At 41.3% G+C, this 27370-nt stretch overlaps 1 protein-coding gene across 4 annotated transcripts; it reads right to left on the reverse strand.

The window, feature by feature from the left end:
* Positions 1 to 210: 210 nt before the first annotated feature.
* LOC121398178 (perlwapin-like) lies at positions 211 to 25705 on the reverse strand. 4 transcript variants are annotated; one of them, XM_041576997.1, is made up of 6 exons: positions 25516 to 25705; positions 13996 to 14145; positions 11841 to 11987; positions 10262 to 10396; positions 8659 to 8789; positions 211 to 296 (listed from the first exon to the last, which is right to left on the reverse strand). In XM_041576997.1, exons 1-6 carry the CDS (start codon positions 25553 to 25555, stop codon positions 273 to 275), a joined length of 627 nt encoding a protein of 208 aa, XP_041432931.1. In that variant the 5' UTR covers positions 25556 to 25705; the 3' UTR covers positions 211 to 272. The 4 variants fall into 4 exon arrangements, with proteins under 4 accessions (XP_041432931.1, XP_041432929.1, XP_041432928.1 ...); XM_041576995.1 differs by lacking the exon at positions 25516 to 25705 and adding an exon at positions 15352 to 15472 and having other exon boundaries at positions 11841 to 11984; XM_041576994.1 differs by lacking the exon at positions 25516 to 25705 and adding an exon at positions 15352 to 15472.
* Between the last annotated feature and the right edge of the window lie 1665 nt (positions 25706 to 27370).

Consider the following 27370-nt stretch of genomic DNA (forward strand, 5'->3'; position numbering starts at 1 on the left):
TGGTCAAAAGTAAAAACATTTGAAGGCCCCTTTTATCAGGTATCTCAGCAGTGGGAGTATGGTATGGTAAAGCAGTATATAAAAGCAATGGAATTGCCTGAGCAGAGCCGTAAAGCATGGTTAGAGCATTTGAGAAAAAACAAGTACATAAGCAAGTTTCTTACCTTTTACAGAAGGCAGGTAGGTTTTTCCACCATTATGTAAGCAGCACTTGGATCCCTTAGGGCATTCGCTGTCTGAGGTGCAGAAATCAGTAGAGTGTGGCACGTGTATCAGGGAGACAGGTACCGGCCTTTCTATCAGTTACACATAGAGAGAGAGGTTAGTGATTTTGGGGAGGTTACATTCACTGCCTCTATCATAGAGAATTCACACAAACTGTACTGCAAATTTAGATTACCACTGAGAGTGACAAGTTGCTCTTATTCTAATGAGTAGACTCCCCATGTAATGATGCAACCCACATGTGAGACTACGTGTTACCACTGTGTTCTAGGGGCTATTAGAGAGCAGAGGCCTGTGGCCATTTGCAGAATGTATTGTGCAAAGTGCACACTGAATTCTACATTGTGAATAACCCCATGATATGCACACTAGTTTTCTCTTTTAAGTTGTTTAAGTCAAAATTGACCACATTTAGTCATATATGTCCTTCCCTTGATGCTGGGGGAAAAATATATTGATGCCCTCAAGCCAAGAATCCATTTCCCACAAAGTCTTGCACGCTTCTATGATTCCATTGTCACATATCTTGTACTCATGCACAGTAAAAAACATCATCTATATGTAGACTCTACAGTGTAACCTGTCATAGATGGTTGTAGGTAAATTCCCTATGCCATCATAGACAGATTTAAGCAAACGCTTTCAGAACTTAAAGAGTTGTGAGTCATGTGACTGTACCTACACCCTGGGTGAACAGTCTTGTAATAACAAAAAAGAAAAATGTAAACCTCAGAGTCTGCTTGGATCCCAGAGATCTTAAAGGGGAACTCCACAAAAACATAAGCTTTTTGAAAAATAAACAATTTCAAGCAACTTTGCAATATATATATCATTTAAAAAATATGCTGACTTTTCATGATTTTTAATGGCGTCTGACCATTCCCTAAGCCTAGCCCCCTGCTCTTCTGCTGATCACTCTGACTACTTTGCCGAGTTGGCTGACTACCGTTACTTTGTATCAACAGCCAGCTGTCCTCAGCCTGCATCCTCCAAACCCCACAATTCCCTGCACACAGTTACACAGTTAAATCAGGTTGAAAAAAGACAAAGTCCATCAAGTACAACCCCTCCAAATCAAAACCCAGCATCCATACACACACCCCTCCCTACTTTCACACAAATTATATATACCCATACCTATACTCACTATAGAGTTTAGTATCACAATAGCCTTTGATATTATGTCTGTCCAAGAAATCATACTTGCTTGTATAGTAGAATCAGCTCCCAGACTTTGTTAATTTGTGGGTCCTGGTGCACGTACCCTGACTGGCCACATTCCAATCCTTTCACAAGTATTGATTGAAGTACAGCACCACAAGCTTGGAAAACGGCTCTGTGTAGCCTGAAACGTCGCTTATCCAGGTCCTGCCAGTGTTCCAATAAAGGCATTTTTATCTATAGAAAAATTTTTTGGGTGCTGTACTTCAATCAATACTTGTCCAAGAAATCATCCAAGCCATTCTTAAAGGCATTAATTGAATCAGCCATCACAACATCACCCGGCAGTGCATTCCACAACCTCACTGTCCTGACTGTGAAGAACCCCCTACGTTGCTTCAAATTAAAGTTCTTTTCTTCTAGTCGAAAGGGGTGACCTCTGGTACAGTGAACCACTTTATGGGTAAAAAGGTCCCCTGCCATTTGTCTATAATATCCTCTAATGTACTTGTAAAATGTAATCATGTCCCCTCGCAAGCGCCTTTTTTCCCCAGAGAAAACAACCCCAACCTTGACAGTCTACCCTCATAATTTAAGTCTTCCATCCCTCTAACCAGTTTAGTTGCACTTAGTCTCTGCACTCTCTCCAGCTCATTTATATCCCTCTTAAGGACTGGTGATTTCAATAAGGAAAGGAACATCACAGTGCAACATATTTTGGATTATGTAGTTCCTGCATGCTGTCTGTAAGCTGTGGAGTACAAGTTGTTACAGTGTTTTAGTCCCCCTGCCAGGATTTCAAATGATGTCGAAAGAGAATAAAGCTCCCCATAGACGCAAAGATTTCTCTTGCCGAACGACCGATTTTAGCTGGCCGGCCAATCCTTCGAAATTATCGTGTGGTTAGTGGGATTCGAACGATCGAACATCTTACTATTTTTTGGCCGACATCAGTCAGGAAATTGATCGACCAGGTTAAAAAATCTTTGTCGGCCCCAGTGCAATCTATCTATGTTTGCAGGGCTAAGCAGGCAGCTCCCCTTTGTTTTCCTGGCAAATTGGTCTTTTTAGTTGATAGACAAATCGTACGATCGTTCCGAGATAATCAGTCTCACGATGATCGGATCTTTTAAAAATCTCAACATCTATGGCCATCTTAACTGTTAAACAGCTGGATTCAGCATAGAAAATGGCATTTGTTTATACTTTTTGAAGAAACAGGTAACTGATGGATATATTAGGGGTTTGTGTGTTATGTGGGCCTCCTCAAATCACATGATAAGAATAGTCTAATGCAATCGCATTGGCATGACCAGGTATTTAACACAATACATTCCTCAAGAAGCATCCTTGACTGCACCTTTGAGAATGCTCCTTTATAAAGATATTGTGTGACAATGGGGGCCAGAGCAGGACAAAGCCCTAAATTCACTAAAGAGCAGCCTGACACAAGCTCCAGCTCTCACCTACTTTGATCCAGCCAAACAACTGGAAATAAAAGCTAATGCATCAAAAGATGGACTCGAAAACCAGTCATTTATGCTACGAGAGCACTATCATATGAAGAACAAAATTATGCACAAATTGAAAAAGAACTGCAAGCAATTGTGCTTGCAACAAAAAAATGTCATTAGTACATCTATGGGGCCAATGTGAAAGTAGTCAGATCACAAGCCTCTGCAAGCCATTCTCTCAAGGTCTATAGGATAAGTATGTTACTGCAGTTGTAAAAATATAACATATCTGTATCATACACTAGGAAAACTGATGGCTATTGCTGATACACTATCCAGAGTTGTGATATCAAAAGGCTCTCGAGCAGAAATGCTAAAACAACTTTATAGTGCTCACCAAGACATACAACACTCCAAAGCAAGAATGATAATGTGTTGGCCCAGTATGTCCAAGGTCATTGAAAAGATGGTGGAAAACTGTGCAGTCTGTCAAGAAAATAGACCACCCAACTACAAAGAGACTATTATAACATGATATACCAGAACTTCCATGGCTAAAACTAGCAGTTGACATTTTTGACTATAGAGGTCAAGCATTTTTTTTTTGAATGTGGACTTCTTTCCCGAATATCCAGAAATCCTAAAACTTCTGGATAAAACTTCACACTCCATCATTGCAAAACTTAAATCTGTGTTTGCCAGACATGACATCCCAAGGGAGATGGTTTCAGACAACATGCCTTTCTCCAGCAGAGAGATAGATAATTTTGCATCCCAGTGGGGAATTCAACTGACTCACTCTAGTCCTGGACATCTAAAGGTCAAGCTGAGATATTGTTTTACTTTTCAAAAAATCGTTCAGCACTGGAGCTGATCCACATTGAGCACTTCTATATTTAAGGAATACTCCTATCTCAGGTACCAACATCACTCCTGCTCAACTACTAATGGGAAAAGTCCCGGAGAAAGCTCACAAAAATGAAGCTACAAAAATCTCAAGGACAATACAATAACAGAAATGCTAAAGATTTACCAATCTTTCAGAGGGGAGAGTGAGGATTCAGACTTCCTAAGGATGGAAACCGACAGCAGAATCAAGATCATATACGGTAATGACACCAGGCGAAGTTCGATTCCGCAGAAATAGACATCATTTGAGAGGTGACACTACTATTCCAATAGCTGAAGATGAGGTGCATCTACCGGCAGATATGAACAATACATTTGCCATAAATCCAGTGGAATCTCCAATAGCACCAACTGTGACTGATGACTCTACAGCTAATGAGCCAATCTCATCAGGTCACCAGCCAACAGGAGAACAAAGAAGCACTTGCTTTGGAAGGACTGTAATAAAGCCTGCTAAGTTACAGGACTATTTTCTGAGTTAGAGTTCCCTAGCAAAGTCCTTTACAACAATCATTTTATAATAAAGACATAGATTGTATTCTCACATGTTCTCTCTTCTTCCTCTTCCTGTACTGAGAGTGTGTTGAAGACTAAGCCACCATTTTGCAGTGTGCAGTTATATGTTGCTGCGTTAACCCTTAGTAAAAGTTATTCTCTACAAGACCAGTTCATGTGTGTGCCTGTGCTCTGGTTCACGGTCTTATCCACATGCTTCAGAGTTTCCTGCAAAGCCAGTGTAAGGAGCCTGAACAGATTTAATGAGGGACAAGACATAGAAGAAAGAAGCCGGCCTCTTACTCTACTGCGCATGCACTATAGTTCTGCCGCGGGTCAGGTCCCCGCGGGATACCTGCAAAAACCTGTGGAACCACACGATTTTTACTCCTGTTTTCTGATCACACCTACTTCCGATGATGTCACTTCTTGATGGTCAGCGAGTCGCAGATAAGGTACTTGCAGGTTGGGTCGGGCAGCAGGTCCAAGTGGGTAAAAATGCGGATTGTGGGTCCGGGTTGCGGATTACAGGTTGTGGGTTCCAAAAAAATGGACCCGCACAGGACTCTAGCAAGCACACTGGCCAGGGGCCAAACCCAAGGCCTAAGAAAACAAGATCAAGATGTGGCATTCCTATAGAAGTATCTAAACCAGTGCAGTTTTCAGCTATCAAGAGCACCAGCCCGGAGTCTCATATGTGATTATAATCACTGGGGAGTGCCTAACATTTTAGCACCTCACAGCAATTATAACTATTATGTAATGTCTATTTATCAGTAGCAAAGTTATGTTTTCTCTCTATTGATATTTATCTTAGCATTGAACATAAGCATCTAGCTCCTGGCCCAGGCTGGTTGTACATACCTGGTACTGATGTGATTAATACAGCTGTGCAGAGCAGCAGCCCAAAAACACAGATTTGTCCTGTGATCATCAGGAGATCAGTCTGTGCTGCACTAGGATGGTTCAACTTAATTTATATCCTGGTTCTAAACAGTACATTAGGCAAGAGCTATGAATTTTAATATACACCCAGGCCTAACTTCACTCCACAGGGTGCTAGTGCCTGCCAACTTCAAGCGCAATGCCCTGCCCCCCCCCCCCAGGATTGTGTGCATGCTTAGAATGAGCTTCTGATGAAGTGGCAGGACGCCACGAAACACATTAAGCGGGCAGCATAGGCTCACTGCTGCTGTAATTTGTTTTTATATGTATACTAAATAAAATTTCATTTTTTATACTTTTACTGGACTCCACAGTGCTCCGCTGTTTTTGCTTTTTCTTGGAATGAATTGACCGCATGGGATGGCGGCAGGGTGTGCAGCACGATGAGTCCAGTGTCCGGTAAGTGCTCCCACTAAAGTACAACAATTTTTCTGGAATGCTTAGAATGTGGCTGGACAGCATGCTGCCCCTACAGTCTTGCTGCCATAGGCCCAGGCCTTTGTGGCATCACCACAAATCCCAGCCTGTATACGCCAAAAACAATCATAAAGCTTGTACCAAAATAAAAATTCCAAGGTTGCATCTTTATTGACTGGTTTTAAAGGACTTTCAAACTAAAATTTGATAAAGAGGCAACACAACACAGACACCCCTAATATACCCATCACAATGTTTCGTCAAAAAGTAAGAATAAATGCAATTTTTCTATGCTGAAAACAGTTCTTCTCTTTCTGCATCATTTGAAATCCTGGCAGGGAATGAGAGACTAAGACACTGATGTTATAAATTGGAACAACTACTCAACAGCTTACAGACAGCATGCAGGAACTACACAATGCATTGCACTGTGATGGTTCAATCCTTGTTGAAATCACGTGTGAAAGGAATTGTGGGGTTTGGAGGATGCAGTCTAAGGACAGCTGGCTGTTGATACAAAGTAACAGTAGTCAGTCAGCTCAGCAAAGTAGTCAGAGAGATCAGCAGGAGAGCAGGAGGCTAGTCTTAACTGTCAGAAACCATTAAAAATCATGAAAAATCTGCATATTTTTTGATTGATGTATGTTGCATGTATGTTGCAAAGTTGCTTGAAATTATGTTTACTTTTAAAAAAGCCTAAGTTATGTTTTTGTGGCATTTCCCTTTAAGCAATCTCAGGTAAATCAGCAACCTACTGCTTTGAAGTCACCTGGTGAATGCAAGAAAAGGACAGGAGCATCCAATTTTGAATTTGGAAATCTAATTGCTCCCTAATGGGACCAAACATCTGTGTTTTATAATATTGTTGCAGTCATATCTTTAATTGTGTTAGCTTATTCTTCCCTACAGCTGATATTAATAGGGGCTGTTTGTGTTAGCAGTAGATTTTAAAGTGGTTCCCAAACTATCCAGGCCATTGCTCAGTGAATCAAGGCTAAATGCCTAGGTAGAAGATATTTTGGCAAATGTATATTTTTTGTATATTTTCTCACTAGGACATGTCTTTCCATGGGATGCATCAGCTTTTTTCCGCATGGGGACACCGGTAAACATATGGTGATTCATTGCGATGCCATGGGTACAGGCATAGTAGAAAAGAATTGGTTGTATTGACTCCTGTGTTTATTTGTGGTGGAATGCAAAAAAAAATAAGCCACCAAGCAGGAAACACATGAAATAACGTGTGTGTAAGAGCTCATAGATACTTGCATGTATATTTGCAAATTTTCTTGGAACTATAACTGAACAGCTGAAAACATGTCTGTGAGATGAATTAAAGGAAAACTATACCCCCAAAATTAATACTTAAGCAACAGATCATATCATATTATTATAGATCTATGATCTTTACAGCATACTCTTTTATGCAATATCTACTATTTATATGGTAAAATGTAAAGGGGAAACAATTTCCATTGGCACTGGTTATTCTCCATCTCTGGTTTCTTCTCTCTTTACACTTTGGCTTTTGTTCTGCTGGGGGGGGAGTTATGGTGAGACAGGGAGTGCTGGTTGGCCAATGTACTTTGCCAGACCCAATATGACCGACTTGTGATGTCACAGACTGTAGATCATAATATTTGTATATCGTTAAACTCCCATGTTCCACATTTTATTTGTGCAAGTGGGTACTATTCATACTAGCTGAAGATGAGGTACACTAAACCTTTCCCTTTAAATTTATCTGCCTGGTGGAAGATTGCCTTCATTGAGTGCCTGCTTCCTAAAAGTTTTTCTGGTTTGTCCGCTCCCCGTGCTGAGGGCTCAGGGAGGTGCACCTGGGCCTCTTCCACAGTGTGGTGAGTAATCAATTTCTACTTGCAGACCCTAAACTACAGATTTACTATAAAAATTAAAACTTTAAAGTTATCTGCTCTGGAAATTTGTCACCTTTGTTGGGGCATGTGACCAATAATGTATAAATGTTTTTAAATTTGTTTAAGAACTGAAGTGGGACCCTAACATTTTTTCTATTTCTACTTTACAGAGTACAAAATATTTTGTTTTTCACATAATAAGCCAGAGAACTTATTGTTTACACTTCAGAACTTTATTTTTCATTGACGTACCCCAAACGCAGAATAATACATATGGGGACTGTAAGTTTACAGCAAGAACTTTACAACATGTAAATGCACCCACAGAAACATCCTTTATATGTGATCAGTGACATGATTCTTATTACAGGAACTAGATCATGTTCTAGAGGCAAGTAAAAAGATGGATATTCTGGTGTTATTATACCGCTTTCTAGAAGGAAAAGAAAGAAAAGAACACAATAATGAACATCTACATATTTCTTTGTAGTATGCGTCTAGGTAATAAGAGATATACTTCCTTTACATAAATGACATCTTATTCCTATTACATTTACACCATGACTACTGCCAAAGTTAGCCTTATTTATCCTTTTATTGTCCTCTGGATTTTTGATCTGGGGCACAAATGCTTGATAAGGGAGCACTAAAGGGTGAGTGCTTAAATCCCAGGGAATGAAAAATTACCTCTGTATCCTTAAAAGTTGGAGCTCAGACATATTCTTTAATAAACTGACAACAAGTGCTATTTTCCATATATTTTGTAATACTGTATAGCTGATTAACTGTACCCTTGTTGGTGTTCTTGTCAGGACTTCTTTACAAACACAAAAGTATGCCATCCCATATTTCTAACACTGTGTATCATAGACTTTTGTGGAATGCCAGGAGGTGACGCTAGTATACAGACAACAGGTGTAGTTCTGTGTGCCACTCTCATTTCTATAATGGTTACTCTACCACTGGTAGGCATTATTATACATATAGCCCTATCATGCACATTATCTAACAGCAGTAAGGTCTAGTCTGGGTTAGAGGAGGCAAAATTAATACACCGAGTGATGTGCCATCATGGCATGCTGCACAACATTTATATATGAGCCCCTACGTTTCCTATATGATCTTTACTGAAGTATGTATTCACTTTATTTTATTCTTCCATCTGAACTACATACCAGGCATTCTCTGTGACATCCAGATGGACAGCATTTATAATCTCCAGGACACGTGGAGTCAGATGTACAAGTGTTCCTCACCGGAACAAAGCAATAGATTATATTTCTAGGAGGACAGGAGCCCATCTTTTCTGCAATACATTAATGGATGTAAGAAAGGCAGTGAATATAAAAGTAATTCAGAGAAGAAGGCATAGCCTATAAAGGGGAATTAACTGAATGATCGCAGATATTTAAATCAATACTGGGACCCTTCAGAGCCTATATATCTATTATACGTCTATATCTATTTATATAGTAAAACAAAAACCAGCAACAAGGGTGCTTTGCTATATCAAAAAGCAAAATATTGTTACATAGTATGTACAACCGACGTTTCAATGGGGAACAACACATCGTTGTACATACTATGTAACAATACATTCTCTTTTTTTGATATAGAAAGACCCTTGGTTCTGGTGTTTTATTTTTGTGTACATATATATATATATATATATATATATATATATATATATATATATATATATATATATATATATATATATATATATATATATATATATATATATATATATATATATATATATATATATATATATATATATATATATATATATATATATATAGCAAGTCCAAAAACTGGAGCACACTCTTCAATTAAGGCAACTGCCCAGGTGCTGGTTAAATTACTAACTTGTACATATCTCCACAAAAACCGCACACATAGGACTTGTTAGTGCAAAAAATGAAAAATGTTTTATTCCGACGTTTCGGTTCACATACTGGAACCTTTATTTTTTGCACTAACAAGTCCTATGTGTGCGGGAAAGTTGTGCTCACCACTAATTTTTAAAACCATTAGGCGGGGCTGCAATGAGGCCGTGACCACAAAATACCTATAGACAAATACAAGAGTCCTCTGCACTCAACCCATTATCAATATAAATAAGACAGAGACATTTTGTGCATACTGCTACTGAAAAATGTCTTACCCTTTAAACAAAACAGGGATTGTTTGTCCATATATTGCAATATATTTAAGCTGGCCAACTACGTCAAAGTCATCCCATATCTGGCAAGTGCTACTTTCAATTTTCATCTGATTCATTAAGAATTCTATTGCTTCATTATACATTTTACAAAAGGGACTAAGTTTTACCTGCAACTTACAAAAATGGGGGGGGGGGGGGGTGTGGAATGGACTGTATAATGGAAGTGCTAGTTTTAATGCACATTTCCTGGTCCCCTGTCTCAAAAGTAAGTTTACAAAACAGGGGGTTTTAGTTACAAAGTTATGATCATAAAGTTGAAAAGCCAGGGGTTTTAGTTACAAAGTTATGATCATAAAGTTGAAAAGCCACCATACCACGTCAAAGTAAACCCTTGACGTGGTATTCAAACTTTATGATCGTAACTTTGTAACTAAAAACTCCTGTTTTGTAAACTTGCTTTTGAGACAGGGGACCAGGGAATGTGCACATCCCCCCATTTTTGTACATTACCTGCAACTTACTTGCTGCTTTCATAGTAAAACTCCCACATCTGGTAAGGGCAATTGAGGAGAGACAAACATTTTTGTTTAAAGCATTTTTAGGTTTCTTACCTTTTACAAAAGGCAGACAGGTCTTTCCACCATCATTGAAGCAGCATTTGGATCCATCAGCGCATTCACTGTCTGAGGTACAGAAATCAGTAGCACGTGGCAGATTTGTACCATAGGGACAGGTGCCAGGCCTCTCTGTCAGTTACACATGGACAGTTAGTGACTTTGGGGAAGCTGCACTGGCTGTTTCTGTGACACAGTCATAGAGAATTAATGCAAATTGTACTGCAAATTTAGATTATCACTGACAATGACTAGTTGCTCTTATTCTTATGAGCAGTCTTCCAATGTAATAACACATCTCACACAAGACTGTAATTAATGGGGTATCTACAGCCGACATTTGTGCCCCAGGGCATGCTGCTCTCTGCACCAAGTGGAGAATCAAAAATCCAGTACTGTACAGGTATGGGATGTGTTATCTGGAAACCCATTATCCAGAAAGCTCCACAGTATAGAAAAACTGCCTCCCATAGACTGCATTTTATACAAATTTTTAAAAGTGATTTATTTTTTCTCTGTAATAATAAAACAGCACTGTACCTTATATTTGATCCAAACCAAGATCCAATGAATACTTATTGGAAGCAAAGCCAGCCTATTGGATGTAATAATACATGTTTGTCTAGTAGACTTAAGGCATGAAGACACAAATTATGGAAAAAACCTTATCTGGCAAACTCCAGGTCCCGACCATTTTGGATAACGGGGCCCATACCTGTACAATCTTCTGCAGAGAGCAGCATTAGGAGTTACAGCACAGCTTTGTCCTTATAGAAGGAGAGGGCCCTGGTAGGTTGTGTCACATGAAGCTCCACAACTTGCATGTCAAAATGGAGCACAGTTAAGTGTACATGTAGTGCATTGGCAGCAGCAGGAGAGGGGGGCTACATGCAAGGCTCAGTTTCCCACAATGGCTTGCAGCAAGACGCAATTTCCCACAATGGCTTGCACACTTCTGTGACTCCTGTTGTCACAAGTGCTGTACTCACAGAACATGCTTAGTAATATGGAAATTGTAATCTTCTCTGGAGTGATGCCGACTAGCGCTACATTGTTCCATTGGTACATGTGGTCAGGAACAGCAATGGAAAAAACCTATACTGTATTCAACAGAAGTAACATTTGGTTGAAATGCTAGACAGGAATATAAACCTATGGTCTACTTTTTAGGGTCAATGATAATAGCAACCATGTACCAGTTTGAATATGACTAATGCACATCATCTAATAATGGATCTCAGGCTGCAGAAGCTCTTCTGGTCCCAAAGCAGTAAAAACTCTTATAATCCTAGCCACAGGTGGCTGCTTTGATTTCTTTAAAGCCATAAAAAGAGGTCCATAGCAAGCAGTCTCTAGATAAAGTGAAGAAACCTCTACAATACGGACGGATACATTTTTATCGTGCCACGGTTCTCAGTAGTTGGAAACTCCCTGCAAATTTTCCAAAGTTAGTTATTCCTGAGCAAGCCTCTAAGAAGAAAAAAAATCAGGGGGACATGTCTGTAGGTCCAGCAGGTGAAGAAAAGATGCACTGCAGGAAAATTCCCCCAAGACTTTCTATATGCCACAAACTTACCTTGTGCTGGAGATTTGCAGAATTTATCACCATTGTCCATGCAACATTTCTGCTTTCCCTCACAATTACTATCAGATTCACATATTTTACCGAAAAAATATGTTTCTGCCAAGAACCTCTCAGGTGGGCAATGTCCTGGTTTACCTGCTGTTACAAATGTAAATATTATTATAAATGCACCATGAATGCTCTGTAAAATATATTTTTGGTGCTGTCTAAACTGTGCTTAGTAAGGTCACCAAGGTCAGTAATGCACTTGAATTCCAATATCTCTGTATTTTAATCTTCAAATTTTATGAGCACCTCAATAACACCACCACCACATTTTGATAGCAGTCTAATGGTGTTTGCCAACGTCCACTTATTTTATACTTCATCTCTTTTCTCTATCAAATATATGCATCTTCCACCCAGGCTGGTGGTACATACCTGCTACTGATGTGCTTAATACAGCTGTGCAGAGCAGCAGCAGCCAAAAAACAGATTTGTCCTGTGATTATCATGAGATCAGTCTGTGCTGCTCTGGAAAGGTTGTTAATTTATATCCTGGTTCTAACCAGTACAGTGGGTAAGAGCTGTACATTTCGAAATCCACCTAAGGGAAATCGTAAAACTTGCGTGAATGTAATAATTTCCACCTTATTTAAAGGTTTTAGGTAAAGTTCATACTAAACTATGAAATCTTAGTGTAAGCTATTATTTTGGAGTCACCTGGTGATTGCATCAAAAAGACAGGCACATCCAGTTTTGTGTTGTAGAAAATCAAATTACTCCCTAAAAGGAACCCCCACTTTTATGTTTGATAAAGTTTTTTAGTCTTTCCACTTTAACATCACCCTCACCTAATCGAAGGTAGGCCCTGTTAGATTAAGAAAACCAACCCAAGGTTCAGATAACCAATCCCTTTAGCAAGATCGGTAGGCAAGCTGCCGAGAGATGGATGTCCTGCCAGATTGGCTGATGGTAATTACTAGTCTGGCAAGACTGAACACAGCATAGGACAGGCTGAGTATGGCACAAACATGGAGCACAGGGCAGGCAGAATAGGGCACACACAGGGAACATAGGGCAGACAGAGTATGTAACACACAGGGAGCATAGGAAAGGTAGAATATGGTACACACTAGGAGCATAGAGAAGGCAGAATACAGCAGGAGACAGGGAAACCTATCAGGACCACTCTAAGATGAACAGTTCATACTGCCCTTCATAGCGTGGCACAATGTTGGTGTCCCTCCAGCAGTTTGAGGTGTGAACAGGTAAACAATGTGGGCACTTTCAGTCTGGGTATGAGATGTCAACAGTACAGGGCTTTAGGGTTGTGAACAATAGAGGTGTTACAGGTGTGAACAATACAGGGGGCTTACAGTTTGAATTTGAGGTTTAAACATAACATTTTACATAAGGAAAGAAAATGGTTTTCTAAGTAACTTTCCATGAAAATGGAAGGGAATGCCAAACAACTTTCCAATATACATACATTTTTTTTTATTGATTTTAAAATAATTAGTAAACAGAATTGCAATTGAAAGCAGTAAATACATGTATACCTGCTGGTCCTTAGTACATATATGGATGCCCTCAAGCCAAGATTACATTTCCCACAAAGTCTTGCACACTTACGTCATCACACATACTTTACTCACATGAACTGCACAGTAATGTGGGAATTGTAGGCTTCTCTGGAGGGATGCCAACTAGTTCAGATGGTACATAGTTGCATAGGGCAAGGATACCAGACACACGATGGCTAGTGAAGCGGGGATAACCCCTGCGTGTTTATTGCGTCAAATGTAACGTTTCGAACATGCAGGGGTTATCCCCGCTTCACTAGCCATCGTGTGTCTGGTATCCTTGCTGTATTCAAGTAGGAGAGGCGCCGACCGCTCCAACCAACACCGGGCTGTTACTTTAAAAGAGAGGTGTGGAAAGAGGATCATTGTGTAACATAGTTGCATAGGTACATGTAGTCAGAAACAGCAGTGCGGTGAAGTACAAAGGACAGACCATGTGCTGCATTCAGCAGTACTGCAACACAACATTGTTGTTGTACCATAGGAGGCAGTACATGGACAGCTTTCCCAGTTCAAGCAGATGAAGAAGAGATGCACTGCAGGAAAAGACCCCCAAGACTTTCTATATGCCCCAAACTCACCTTGCGCTGGAGGTTTGCAGATTTTTTTGCCATTGTCCATGCAACATTTCTTGTTTCCCTCACAATTATAGTCAGATTCACATCTTTTAGATTTGGAGAAATCATTATGTGCCAATAACCTCTCAGGTGGGCATTTTCCTGGTCTGCCTGCTGTTACAAATACACAATATATATTATTATAAAAGCACCATAAACATCTTGTAAAAAATGTTCTTTGTCGTGTCTTAAGTTCAAAACGGTGCCATGTGAGTGTTACGATTTAACAACACACTTTAAAATTTGAAGTAAATAGAAGAAATTTGTATTTTCCTAGCAAGTCTATACCACCAATACCATGTTTGTTTGTTTGTTTGTTTGTTTTTTACATTTTAATAAGAAGCAATATACATTATAATAGTTTGCGTTTCAAAAATCTGTTTTGAATTGCTATTAAAAGACAGATTGCTACAATAATATACATTCAAGATGAAGTGATAGGAGATCCATGTGCATTACAGTTAGATTCCAATTAAATGTAAAGAAAGTGGGGTTTGTTTAAGAAGACAGAAAGGGCATATCAGTGGGGGTGCCAAAATGTTAGTTACATTGCAATAATTACAATTCTTTAATTGATATCCCCAGACCCTTCTGTTCACCAAAATGGCACCAGCCCTAGGAACTACTACAAGAGCTCCAGGCCACTATCTTCATTTTCTTCTGTTCTGGTCCGGGTGCTCATTTGCCATAGAGAGGAAAGAAGCCGGCTTCATACTCTACTGCGCATGGGCACTGGTCTGGGGCCAAAGGCAAGATCTAAGAAAACAAATAAGATCACTATGTGACGCTCCTAAAGAACTATCCCAAACCAGTTTTCAGCTCTCGAGAGATGGTGCTGGTGCCTGGGGTCTCAGATATGTGATTATAATCAGTGGGGATTGCCTAACATTTTGGCACCTCCCAGTAATAATACATTTTCTTTAATGTCTATATCAGTAGCAACATAATCAAATCAGTAAAGGTGCCACACTTACACTGGATCGCCTTTTGCAGTGTCGGGTGCACAGCTGTGTTCCTCTCTGCCAAGGAATAACTCCACTGTAAAGCAATAAATCCAGCAGCACTCCGATATGTGAATCAATGATTAGCAGAGCGACGTTTTGGGCTATTCCAGCCCTTTATCAAGCTTGATAAAGGGCTGGAATAGCCCGAAACGTCGCTCTGCTAATGGCATGAATAGATAATCATTGATTCACATATCAGAGTGCTGCTGGATTTATTGCTTTATATCAGTAGCAACGTTATGCTTTCTCTCTATTGATATTTATCTTAGCATTGAACATAAGCATCTAAATCCTGGCCCAGTCTGGTGGTACATACCTGGTACTGATGTGCTTAATACAGCTGTGCAGAGCAGCAGCCCAAAAACACAGATTTGTCCTGCAATCATTATGAGATCAGTCTGTGCTGTACTAGGATGGTTCATCTTAATTTATACTCTGGTTCTAAACAGTACATTGGGCAAGAGCTATCAATTTTACTATACGCCCAAAGGAAAGCATAAAGCTCACACCATAATAAAAATTCCCAGGTTGCATGTTTAATGACTGGTTGTGGAATGTTAGAGCAACCCTTTGCTTTGTAGTCACCTGGTGATTGCAAGAAAGAGACAGAGCATCCAATGCACATAAAAATATGAGTTTAGAAATCGAATTGCTCATTAATGGAACCCACCCTTTGTGTTTCATAATATTGTAGCAGTCATATCTTTAATGGTTTACTCACTCTTCCCAACAGCTGACATTAATAGGGGCTGCTTAAGCTAGCAGTATATTTTAAAGTAAAGTCCTAGCAGATGTGTCCTTTCATCCATTTAAACTAGTGGTTTCCAAATTGTCCAGGCCAGAACCTTGTCTTGCTTTCTTGCATGTACTGTATATTTGCAAATTTTCTTAGAACTATGACTGAATGGCTGATAACATATGTCCGTAGCTTTGTGATGAATTAAGCAGTTTCTTGGCCTGAAAATATGTGGAAATTGCTGCTTTAAAGGGGTTGTTCATCTTTAAATTAACTTTTAGTATGATGTAAAGAGTGATATCCGAGACAATTTTCAATTCATTTTTATTCAGTAGCTCTCCAGTTTGCAATTTCAGCAATCTGGTTGCTAGGATCCAAATTACCCTAACAACCTAGCAAAGATTGCATTGATTTAATAAGAGGAGTAATAAAAAAGCGGCAATACCATGTGTAACGTGTAGCATTACAGAGTATTTGTTTTTAGATGGGGTCAGTGACCCCCATTTTTAAGCTGGAAAGAGTCAGAAGAAATAATTCAATTCCTGTAAAAAAGAAAAAACTGAAGGCCAATTGAAAAGAATGAAATAACATACTAAAAGTTCACAAAAGTGAAACACCCCTTTAACTCTTTAAGTGCCAGCAGAATTTCACACATTGTTTGAACATTTTGTGCTCTCTCATTTTAGGTACATTTCCTTGGTGGGGCCGGGTGTTAACCTAGGAAAACTATACATGGTTTTGTTTTGGGAGAACATGAGCTGTTTGTGTATTTCCACTTCTAGACAAATATTTTATTTTATGCACAAGAATTTAACTGATTTGAAAAGCATCAAGTGTATTGAACGTGCCAATGCCAGATATGTATAGTTTTATGAGAGAGAGAGAGATATTTAGGCCTTTTATATTTTAAAGTAAAGGCTTATGTGAATACAATGGAGCACAAGGTAAGGGCACTTGAGAAGAGACTACAGCATTTAACCCTTTCCCTGCCAGCCGTTTTGTCCTAGATGCGAACATCTACTGCCAAGCAGTTTTTAGATATTTTGCACTCTTTCACTTTAAGGGCCTTTCCTGGGGTGGTCTTTTAGTTTACCCAGCAAAACAATATATTTTTTTTTTCAGGACAACCTGAACTTTCACAATATGTCTAATAAAATGAAAAAAATCATGTTTCACGAAGAACAATCACATATATCAGAAACATCATTTATTTTATGTACGAGAACCGATTTAGAAAGGTCTATGTCTCCTGAACGCGGCAATACCAAATACATATAGTTTTATGGAGATTTCTCACTTGTATAGATCAAAATCTACAAGTAGAACACTACCAAATTTCCAAAGCACCGTTCCCCAAACGGCATACTTTTGATTTCAAGGCCAAACATTCTGCTAACAGTAGGTTTACCCTAGAAAACTACCCATTATTAGAAAGAACAGATTCTGGTGAATAAAAAATGGGTAGATATATCTTTGTACTCCAAACTACCAAGTTGCAATTGTTTCCTAAAGTTATAATGTTTTATAGAAATTGGTGAATTTTTTGAAAAATGACCTCAAAGCTTCCACTCTACAGCAACATATCTCCCACACATCATTAGTTATCAATGTAAAACAACCCAAATTTGAAAGCCTGGGGTCCACTGAACAGTTTGATGCCCAATATGTATAGGTGTACCCAAGCACGAGGCAAATAGGGGCCCCAAAAGGAAGACCCCCATTTGGTCTGTCATTTCAGATACTGCAAAATGAACACATTTACATCGTTTTGGGGGATGGCAAAGATAGAAAAAGTACGTTCACCCAGAAAACCATATAATTTCGGAAAGTACACATTCCCCTGAATCCAAATTGGGTATGCATGTCTTTCTGTGCCTAAGTACCAAGCCGCAAACCATTCCTAAATTTGGTGATTTTGGGGACATTTCCAAAAATCACCTAAAAATTTCTAACCTGCAGCATTGTATTACCCACATACTTTAAGGTATCAAGAGAAATCACCCCAAATATGAAAGCCTAGGGTCCTCTGAACAGTTTGATGCCCAATATGTATAGGTGTACCCAAGCACGTGGCATATAGGGGCCCCAAAAGGAAGACCCCCATTTGGTCTGTCATTTCAGATACAGCAAAATCAACACATTTACATCGTTTTGGGGGGGGGGGGGCAAAGGTATAAAAAAGTACGTTCACCCCAGAAAACCATATATTTTTGGAAAGTACACATTCCCCTGAATCTAAATTGGGTATGCATGTCTGTACTCCAAAGTACCAAGCCGCAAACCATTCCTAAATTTGGTGATTTTGGTGACATTTTCAAAAATCACCTCAAAATTTCTACCCTGCAACATCGTATTACCCACATCCATATCAGCATTACACCCGGGAAGGCCCCTCCCATTGCTGCCCCTAGCTCAGATAGTCCCTCCCTCTTTAGCCTTTAAAGGTACCCCAGAAACTCACCTCCTTGTCTAGTACCAAGTTTAACCTTCTAGGGTGGGAAATGCTGATATGGAGAGTGACCAGGAAAGGAGAATTACGGTAAGTATGAAACAATTCTCCCTTTTCCTGGTCACTCCATATCAGCATTACACCTGGATATACCAAGCCATAATAATCTAGGGTGGGAAGAAGAAAACATATCTCCGACACCAAATTATGCCAAAAAGAATTTAATTTTCAGATAATTTTCAGAAGGCATGATTGCTGGAGACTGAAACATCCAATGAATAATGTCTAATGAAGGTCTTAGCTGATGACCAAGAAGCTACTTCGCAAATCTGTGAAGTTGGGACCTGGATGCAGCAATTGCCCTAGACGAATGAGCCCTCAAACCTTCCGGAGCTAGCTTGCCTTGAGACTGATAAGCTTTTGAAATGCAAAGACAGATCCATCTGCTGATCGTTGAAGTTGAGGCCGCTTGTCCCCTATGACAACCTGCAGGAACTATGAACAGCCTGTCTGAGATCCTAAAATGACTAGTCATTTCCAAATAGCGGACAAGACATCGTACTGGGTCAATCTTCTGCATCTCCTCCAGCACCGCATCATCTGACATGAATCTAGGAAGAATGACCTCCTTCTTTAAATGAAATGGAGAAACCACCTTTGGTAAAAAAGCTTTATCCGGCTTTAGAATGACCTTATCATGTAAGAATAAAATATGACCCGGACTACAGGAAAGTGCCTGTAACTCCCCCACTCTGGATGCGGAAGCAATAGCCACCAGAAAAAGAGTCTTGATCATCAAACACCATAGAGAAATCGATTCCAATGGCTCAAATGGTTCCGAGGCTAAGGCCTTCAGGACTAATGGAAGACTCCAGACTACCGAAGCAGACCTCCCTGGTGGTCGCAGTTTGAGAGCGGCCGTAAAGAACCTCTTCACCATAGGATCTTCCGCCCAAGATCTGTTAGTTAACGCTGAAATGGCCGACACATGGACTTTAAGTGTTCTATATTGTAGACCCTTATCCAAACCTTCCTGCAAAAAGCCCAAAATATGAGACAGTGAAATCTCTACTGAATCATCCTGTAATTGTTTCCACTCCAAAAATTTTTCCCAAATTCTGTAATAAGTTGGCTTCCTAGATCTTAACAGGGTCTCAATTACACCTTCTGAAAACCCCAAGTCCTCCAGTCTCTTGCGCTCAGTCTCCAGGCCTGAAGAGATAAGCTTCCTGGATCTGGATGTAGAATCGGACCTTGACTCAACAGATCCTTTCTCCTGGGGAGAGGCCAAGGTGGAGCAATCGCCAACTTTGACAATAGCGGGTACCATGGTCTGCGCGGCCATCTTGGAGCAATCAAGATTAACTCTGCCTTCTCCTGAATAACTTTCTGAAGGGTCTGAGAGATGAGAGGAATCGAAGGAAAGGCATACATCAGCTGAAACTTCCAGTTCTGTAGGACAGCGTCCGCTGCTTCCGCTCTGGGACAAAACCTTCTGGAAAAGAAAATTGGACACTGGGTGTTGCTGCTTGATGCCATTAAATCGATCTCTGGGAGACCCCATCTCTCCACCAGCAACCCGAATACATCTTGATGCAAGGACCACTCGTGGACCGACAGAACATTCCGACTCAGAAAATCCGCCTTCTGATTCTCCACCCCTGGCAGATAAGCCGCTGTCAAAAGAACTAGATTTTTCTCCGCCCAAGAAATAATCGGCTGAACTTCCATAAGTAGAGACCTGCTCTTTGTTCCTCCCTGTCTCTTGACATAAGATACTGCCGAAGTGTTGTCTATCAGCATCTTGACAGAGGACCCCTGAAGAACATGGGCAAAAGAAAACAGGGCATTCTTTGCTGCCCTGATTTCTAGTATGTTGGAAGGTACTCCCTTCTGCTGTGACGACCACAGACCCTGAATCCACTCCTCTTCCAGATGTGCTCCCCAGCCCCACGTGGATGCATCTGAGACTAGAATCCTCCAGCTCGGTTGGACTAGAGGGAGGCCTTTGCAGAGATTCTCTATTGACAGCCACCACCTGAAATATTGGTTGAATTCTGGAGAAATCTGAATCTGTTGATTCCAATCCTTTGTCAGTCTGTCCCACTGATCCAGAAATAACCATTGCGCTGGTCTCATGTGCCACCTGGCCCATCTCGTGACTGGGATGGTTGCCGCCATGGAACCTATCAAAGACATTAGTTCCTGGGCTGTGACAAGTGTCCTCTCCAGAACACCTGCCGTCTGACACCTCAAAGCCTGGGCTCTCTGAAGAGGAAGTGATACTATTCCCCCAATGGTGTCGAACATCGCTCCTAGATATTGCAGTGTCTGTGATGGAATAAGCTGACTTTTCTCCCAATTTATTAACCAGCCATGGGCTTGCAGACACTGCAAAACACGGTCTCGGTGGAGAATGAGAGTCTCTTTGCTCTTTGCCGACATCAAAATGTCGTCCAGATAGTGCCATATGGAAATCCCCTCCAATCTTAAGGCTGCTATCAGGGTAACCAACACTTTGGAAAAGACCCTTGGAGAAGTTGATAGACCGAAAGGAAGGCACCGAAACTGGAAGTGTCTTCCTGCCAGTGAAAAGCGAAGAAATCGCTGATGTGCCTGTATGACTGGAATATGAAGATACGCATCCTGCAGGTCTATGGACAGAAGCCAATCTTCTGGCAAGACTGCTGCAATGATGGAGAAAATTGACTCCATCTTGAACTTCTGATACTTCAGATGTTTGTTGACCTCCTGAAGATTCAGAATCGGTCTCCAACCTCCTGAACTCTTTTCCACTAAAAACAGGGTAGAATACACGCCCTTTTTTAGTTCTTCTAGTGGGACTGGAACCACCGCTCCCACTTCTAACAGCCACTGAACGTACTGATCCAAAGCCTTTCTTTTGTCTTTGGAAGCTGGGTAAGGTGATATTATGACTCTGTCCTCTCGTGGGACTGAAGTAAATTCCAGATGATATCCTCTTCTCAGAATGTCTAGGACCCATTGGTCTGAGATGGTATCTTGCCAGACACGAATAAACTCCCCCAGCCTGGCTCCCACTCTTCCCTCCGCCAACGGATAGTCAGGAAGATTTCTTAGGCTGTTGAGTTGGCCTGGACTTATAACCTCTTGGAAAGGCATACTGACCCCTCTTCCACGCAAAGGGTTTAAAAGACTCTCTATTTCCTCTAAAGGAATGGTGAGAGGAGCCTGCCACTGCCGCACCACGAGAACCAAAAGACCTAAAAGGTTGAAATCGCGGTCTCTTCTTTTCCTGTGGCAAAAACTGGCTCTTTCCTCCTGAGGCCTTAGTAATAACTTCATCCAACTTAACCCCAAAAAGACGAGAGCCTTCAAAAGGGAGAGTACACAAACTCATCTTGGATGAAGTATCCGCTGACCATGACCTGAGCCATAGCGCTCGTCTAGCGGCAACTGAAATAGCCATTGAGCGGGCAGACAGTCTTGTAAGATCCACTGCACCTTCGGAAATAAACCCTGCCACTATCTTCAGCTCTGCTAGACTTGCTGAAATCTCCTTAACATCTGCATTCTCATTAAACGCTTTGTCGATGGATTCTATCCAACAAGACATGGCTTTGGCTACAGATACTCAGGCGACCGCTGGCTTACATACTGCTCCAGCCACCATAAAAGCCTTTCTAAGATCCGATTCCACTCTCCTATCCATAGGATCTTTTAAAGCAGAACAATCATCGATTGGCAAGGTTGTCTTTTTGGCCAAGTGGATGACCGCGGGGTCTACTGATGGAGGTACGGTCCAATCTTTAACCTCCGTCTCCTTAAAAGGGTATAGTCTAGCAAACCTGGTACCTGGAGAAACAAAGGAGACCTTCTTAGCCGCCTTCTGCCATTCTGCCTTAATTAGATCCGCCACCTCCCCAAACAAAGGAAAGGTCTGACGATTCCTAGATGGAGTAGGTAACACCTTGGGAGTTTTGGAAGATTCCACTTCATCCTCTACTCCAAGTGTGAGCTTCAAGGCCTTGATAAGTGGGGAAACTAAAGCAAAATCAAACGATTCATGCAAGGTTTCGGAATCATCATCAGAGTCTGTAAGGATCTCTACCATACCGGTAGCCTGGCCCTCTTCTTCAGAAGAGTCCTCATTCGTGCCCCATGTCTCATGAATGGACACCTGACCTTCCTCTAAGGTCTCTCTATCTCCTCCAGCGGAGTCAGAAGCTGACCTGCATAGATCCTTCCAGCAAGTTTCACAAAACTTTTTGCCCACTAGAGGTGGTTTGAAACATCCCACACATTCGGACATAGGTGTCCCCTTAGTCTTGCGCTTTCTATGAAGACTGTTATCAGGCAAGCTAAGAACAAGAAAAAGAAAAGAGAGAGAGATAAGACAAAACCAACCAGACAGAAATTAATCATAACATTAAGAAGGGACTTACCTAGCTTGAAAGGTAGAGGCACCTGAGGCTGAATGATCCATCTCAACAATCCCAACACACACAGCTAAAAAACACCAAAAACCAGATTACACTAACAATACAAGTCCAAATGACCAACTTATCCATGCAAACACTCACCTAGTAGATAGGACAGGTAGAAAATCTTTCCACAGTAGAACAGTGCAGCCACTTCCCTCAGGGAATAACCCAGACACTATAAATAAACTCCTACACGAGTAATCCTGCCCCCAAGATGGCCGCCGCTGGATCTAATGTCCTGACTGAGCCGCCATCTTGGAAGAGGCAACCACTGCGGCTACGCTAAAACTAACCATCTCACGGGAAGGCAAGCGCATACACCGCTGACCCGCCTACCCGACCGGATACCTCATCGGTTCTCCTCACTTCCCCCCTCCCTCCATTGCGCTAGACGCGCAACCTCCTAATCCGGCAGATCCCTGCCTGTGCGCCTCATAGACCGGCGCCACTGCAGAGGGAGAGCGGTAAAGAGCAGCCGACAGGGAAGGAGAAACCTCACTTTCCCGCCTCCCTCCTTTGCGCTGCACGCGCAACCTAACCTGCTAGACAAGCAGATCCCTGCCTGTGCGCGTCATTGACCGGCGCCACTCTGGAGGAAGAAAGGTGCACGAAGCAGCCGATAGGGAAGGGAAGAGAGGGGAAAATCTGGAGACAAGCTCCGTCACAATAAGAACTGTATGTACAAAAGAGAGGGTCAAGTGAGGGTCACAATGAAAACCCCAGTGCGGAAAAGACCCCCTTATAGGGGACCAAGCTACAACAGGTGTAAACCAACCAACCTCAACTACGGATCATCTGTGACAGGAGCAACTTCCCAAGCCACCCACCTGACACGCCTCTGGGAAACAGAAAAGGTGACTATATAGTTCCACTATGTGTCAGCCCTTCTTTCACCATTCCCTCTCCAAACCTTCACAAGGAACGGAGGAAGGGCTCCCTCACTCTACCTATATGTTCTTCTGCCATGGATTGCAACCGGAACAGGGAACTAAGCCAGCCCTCCTGCTATAGACAGAAACAGAAAAGAAAAAGACAAGGAGGTGAGTTTCTGGGGTACCTTTAAAGGCTAAAGAGGGAGGGACTATCTGAGCTAGGGGCAGGAATGGGAGGGGCCTTCCCGGGTGTAATGCTGATATGGCGTGACCAGGAAAACATGTTTTTAGGCAAAACAAATGGTACAATAAATAAGTTAAAAAAAACAAAAAAAAAACACCAGTTTGTGAGTTTTTGTGTATACATATTTGTGCACTTCTAAAAGTTGTCTGAGTGTGCAAATACATGTAAATAAGTGTAAATAAGTGTACAAAAGGGACCAAGTGTGCTAAAATAAAAAAATAAAAAATTCCAATCTTTACTAAAATGTGTGTGTAAGTGTGTAAATGTACTGTAAGTATGTGTAAGTTCTGGTAAGTGTGTAAAAAAACGTGCATTTACCATTTTTGTAGGAGGATTGCAGGAACCGAAGGAGGACTCCAAGGCAGCGTGTCAGCGGAGTTACTGCGCAGGAAGTGTGCAATGTGGAGCAGGTAAGGAAAGCAGCAGCAGCGCTTCCATTGCGCTTCTGCTACTTTGAAGTCGGATCTGTCGCAGATTTGACTTGACAGCCCCCCAGCCACGTTGCCCAGGAGGCTGTCTACCCTCCTGACTCTCTGCAGAGACGGCAAAAGCCGCTAAAGCAGAGAGAAGGGGTCAGCTGCAGGAGAACGTACAGTGTACGTTCTTGACAGCCTGAGACCTGAACCGCCAGCACGTGCTTGGCGCTTAAAGTATTTTTAGTTTTCTTACCTTTTACAAAAGGCAGACAGGTCTTTCCACCATCATTGAAGCAGCATTTGGATCCATCAGCGCATTCACTGTCTGAGGTAGAGAAATCAGTAGCACGTGGCAGATTTGTACCATAGAGACAGGTGCCAGGCCTCTCTGTCAGTTACACATGGACAGTTAGTGACTTTGGAGAAGCTGCACTGGCTGTTTGTGACACAGTCATAGAGAATTCAGGGGGGTCCTCTAGCACTTGCACCCCAGACATGCTGCTCTCTGCACCAAGCCTCAAATCAAAAATCCAGTTTTGTACAAGTATGGGGTCCGTTATCCAGAAATCCATCATCTAGAAAACCCATTATTCAGAAAAGCTGACTCCCATAGAATTTTATCCAAATTTTAAAAATGGATTTCCTTTCCAATAAAACAGCGCTGTACTTTATACTTCATCCAAACCAAGATCTAATGAATTCTTATTGGAAGCAAAGCCAGCCTATTGGATGTAATAATACACGATTGTCTAGTAGATTTAAGGCATGAAGATCCAAATTATAAAACCTTATCTGGCAAACCCCAGGTCCCGACCATTTTGGATAATGGGTCCCATACCTGTACAATCTTCTGCAGAGAGCAGCATTAGGAGTTACAGCACAGCTTTGTCCTTATAGAAGAAGAGGGCCCTGTTGTAGATTGTGCCTCCCCAATGCATTAGAACAAGACTCCATTTCCCACAATGGCTTGCACACTTCTGTGACTCCTGTTGTCACGAGTGTATTCTCAGAGTCCCAAAACTCTTATAATCCCAGCCACATATGGCTGCTGTGATTGCTTTAAAGCCGTAAAAAGAGGTCCATGGCAAACAGTCTCTGGAAGTGAAGAAACCTCTACAATACAGACCAAAACATTATTACCGGGCCAAGGTTCTCAGTAGTTGGAAATCACTAATACTCCCAGGCATCTAAGAAGAAAAAAATCAGGGGGACATTGCCAAATGTCTGTAGGTCCAGCAGGTGAAGAAGAGATGCACTGCAAGGAAAGACCCCGAAGACTTTCTATATGCCCCAAACTCACCTTGTGCTGGAGGTTTGCAGAATTTGTCACCATTGTCCATGCAACATTTCTTGTTTCATCAGATTCACATCTATTATTGTGGGACAAAAATGTCTCTGCCAAGAACCTCTCAGGTGGGCATTCTTCTGGTTTGCCTGCTGCTACTAATTTACATCATACAGATCAGCAATATTTTTGGGGATTTTCTTTTTCTGAAACAATATCACAGACATAAAGTCAGAAGTGAATTTGACAAAATTACTTTAATAAAAATATTCAAATGAGCCCCGATATAGAAGAACAAGTTCTCCTGAGTAAAACTATACCCCGCGCTCTAGGTGCACACCTTGCAGTTCTTCAGTTTAAACACCCTCTTACCTTAAATACCCTCACAAATGATATATTCCTTGAAAGTGCACACCTGCAGCTATTTAACAGCGCCATCCTTGCTTTCCTGCATGCGGATCTGTGGGCGCAGTTCTCCATAGAAATTTGCAGTTTGGCCTGAACAAGGAAATAAAAAGTTCCAAAGTTAGATTTCTCCACAAAATTGCCATAAAAACTAAAGAAAACCTGCCAAATATCAATCTGCAACTTCTCCTGAACACTATGATACCCTGTATGTATGGGAGCACCTAAAGATGCAGCCACCAAACACTTTTTGAGGCTCAGATCACACCCTGCAGATTTTCCCCTTTTACCTGTGAAATAACCCACAAATTGGACAAGTACTGAACATATAAAGCTTCACTTAGGAAATGTGCATTTCTGTGAAGAATAGCTTCCAAAGCCGAACAGGAGAAAAAAAAACAGATTCAACATTACATTTCTAGCTAATTCCCCAAAGACAAGTAAAAACTTACTGAATATTCTACTTACCTATATCTGTATAGTGGAGCTTCTTTGGACCCTTTTGTTACACCTCCCAAAGCAGCGCGGAAAGAAAAATCCAAACTAAACACTAACATAAAAATTGTATTATTGCCCTGAACACATAAAGCATAAGTACAATATAAATTTTGCAAAGTGGGATACCAATTCTTATAAATCAAATCAGTGCACATAATTATTTCAATAGTGTAGCTGCGTATGGTATATTTCAAAACATGGTTTGAAACATAACCCATGGTTGTGAGGGCACTTTGGGCAACAGTACTGTGTAGCTCGCCTGACACCACTTTTGTGGCACACTTTGCAAGCTTTTTGGGCGAATTGCTTGCCAGGAGTGGGTGGAAGTGTGTCTATAAAATGGTTCCCCATCAAACAGGCCACATTGTCGCTAGCAGGCATCTAGGGAATCTCAGAGCCACCAAACAACAGGGCAGGGAGTATCTGCAGCTGATATTTATAATAGGATAATTTGGGGCTTGGTACTGCTGCCTTATATACAGCATATGAATTTCGAAGGGCCATTTGAATCAAATAAATGCCAACTTTCTTATACCAGGCCTTTGTTTGCCGGGTGGCATTGTTACAGTTGGTCAGTTCTATAAACATCACCCATGTACTTACTGTACTCCTTGCAACAGAGAGGTTTATTTTTAGGGGGCCTACCAGGTCTCTATACTGCAATTACTGACTCGTTGTGGATTGAGGTTAGCATGAATACATTTTTTGTGTCACAGTATTTGATGTCAAAGAGCTCATCATGTCTCCAGGCATACATTTTTCTACTGCTTACAAGATCCCTGGGAAATCCTTTTCGGTTACGATTTATGATGCCACAGGCTGGGGTGTCCAAACAATTTAAGGTTTTGAATAAGGGGATGCTTCTGTAAAATTTATCCATATATAAGTGGTAACCTTGGCCCAGAAGTGGAGTTTTGAACTCCCATACAATTTTGCCTCTGACAAGTCAAATCAAGGGGACAACCAG

The sequence above is a fragment of the Xenopus laevis genome, chromosome 9_10L, assembly GCF_017654675.1.
Source record: "Xenopus laevis strain J_2021 chromosome 9_10L, Xenopus_laevis_v10.1, whole genome shotgun sequence".
Taxonomy (NCBI): Eukaryota; Metazoa; Chordata; class Amphibia; order Anura; family Pipidae; genus Xenopus; species Xenopus laevis.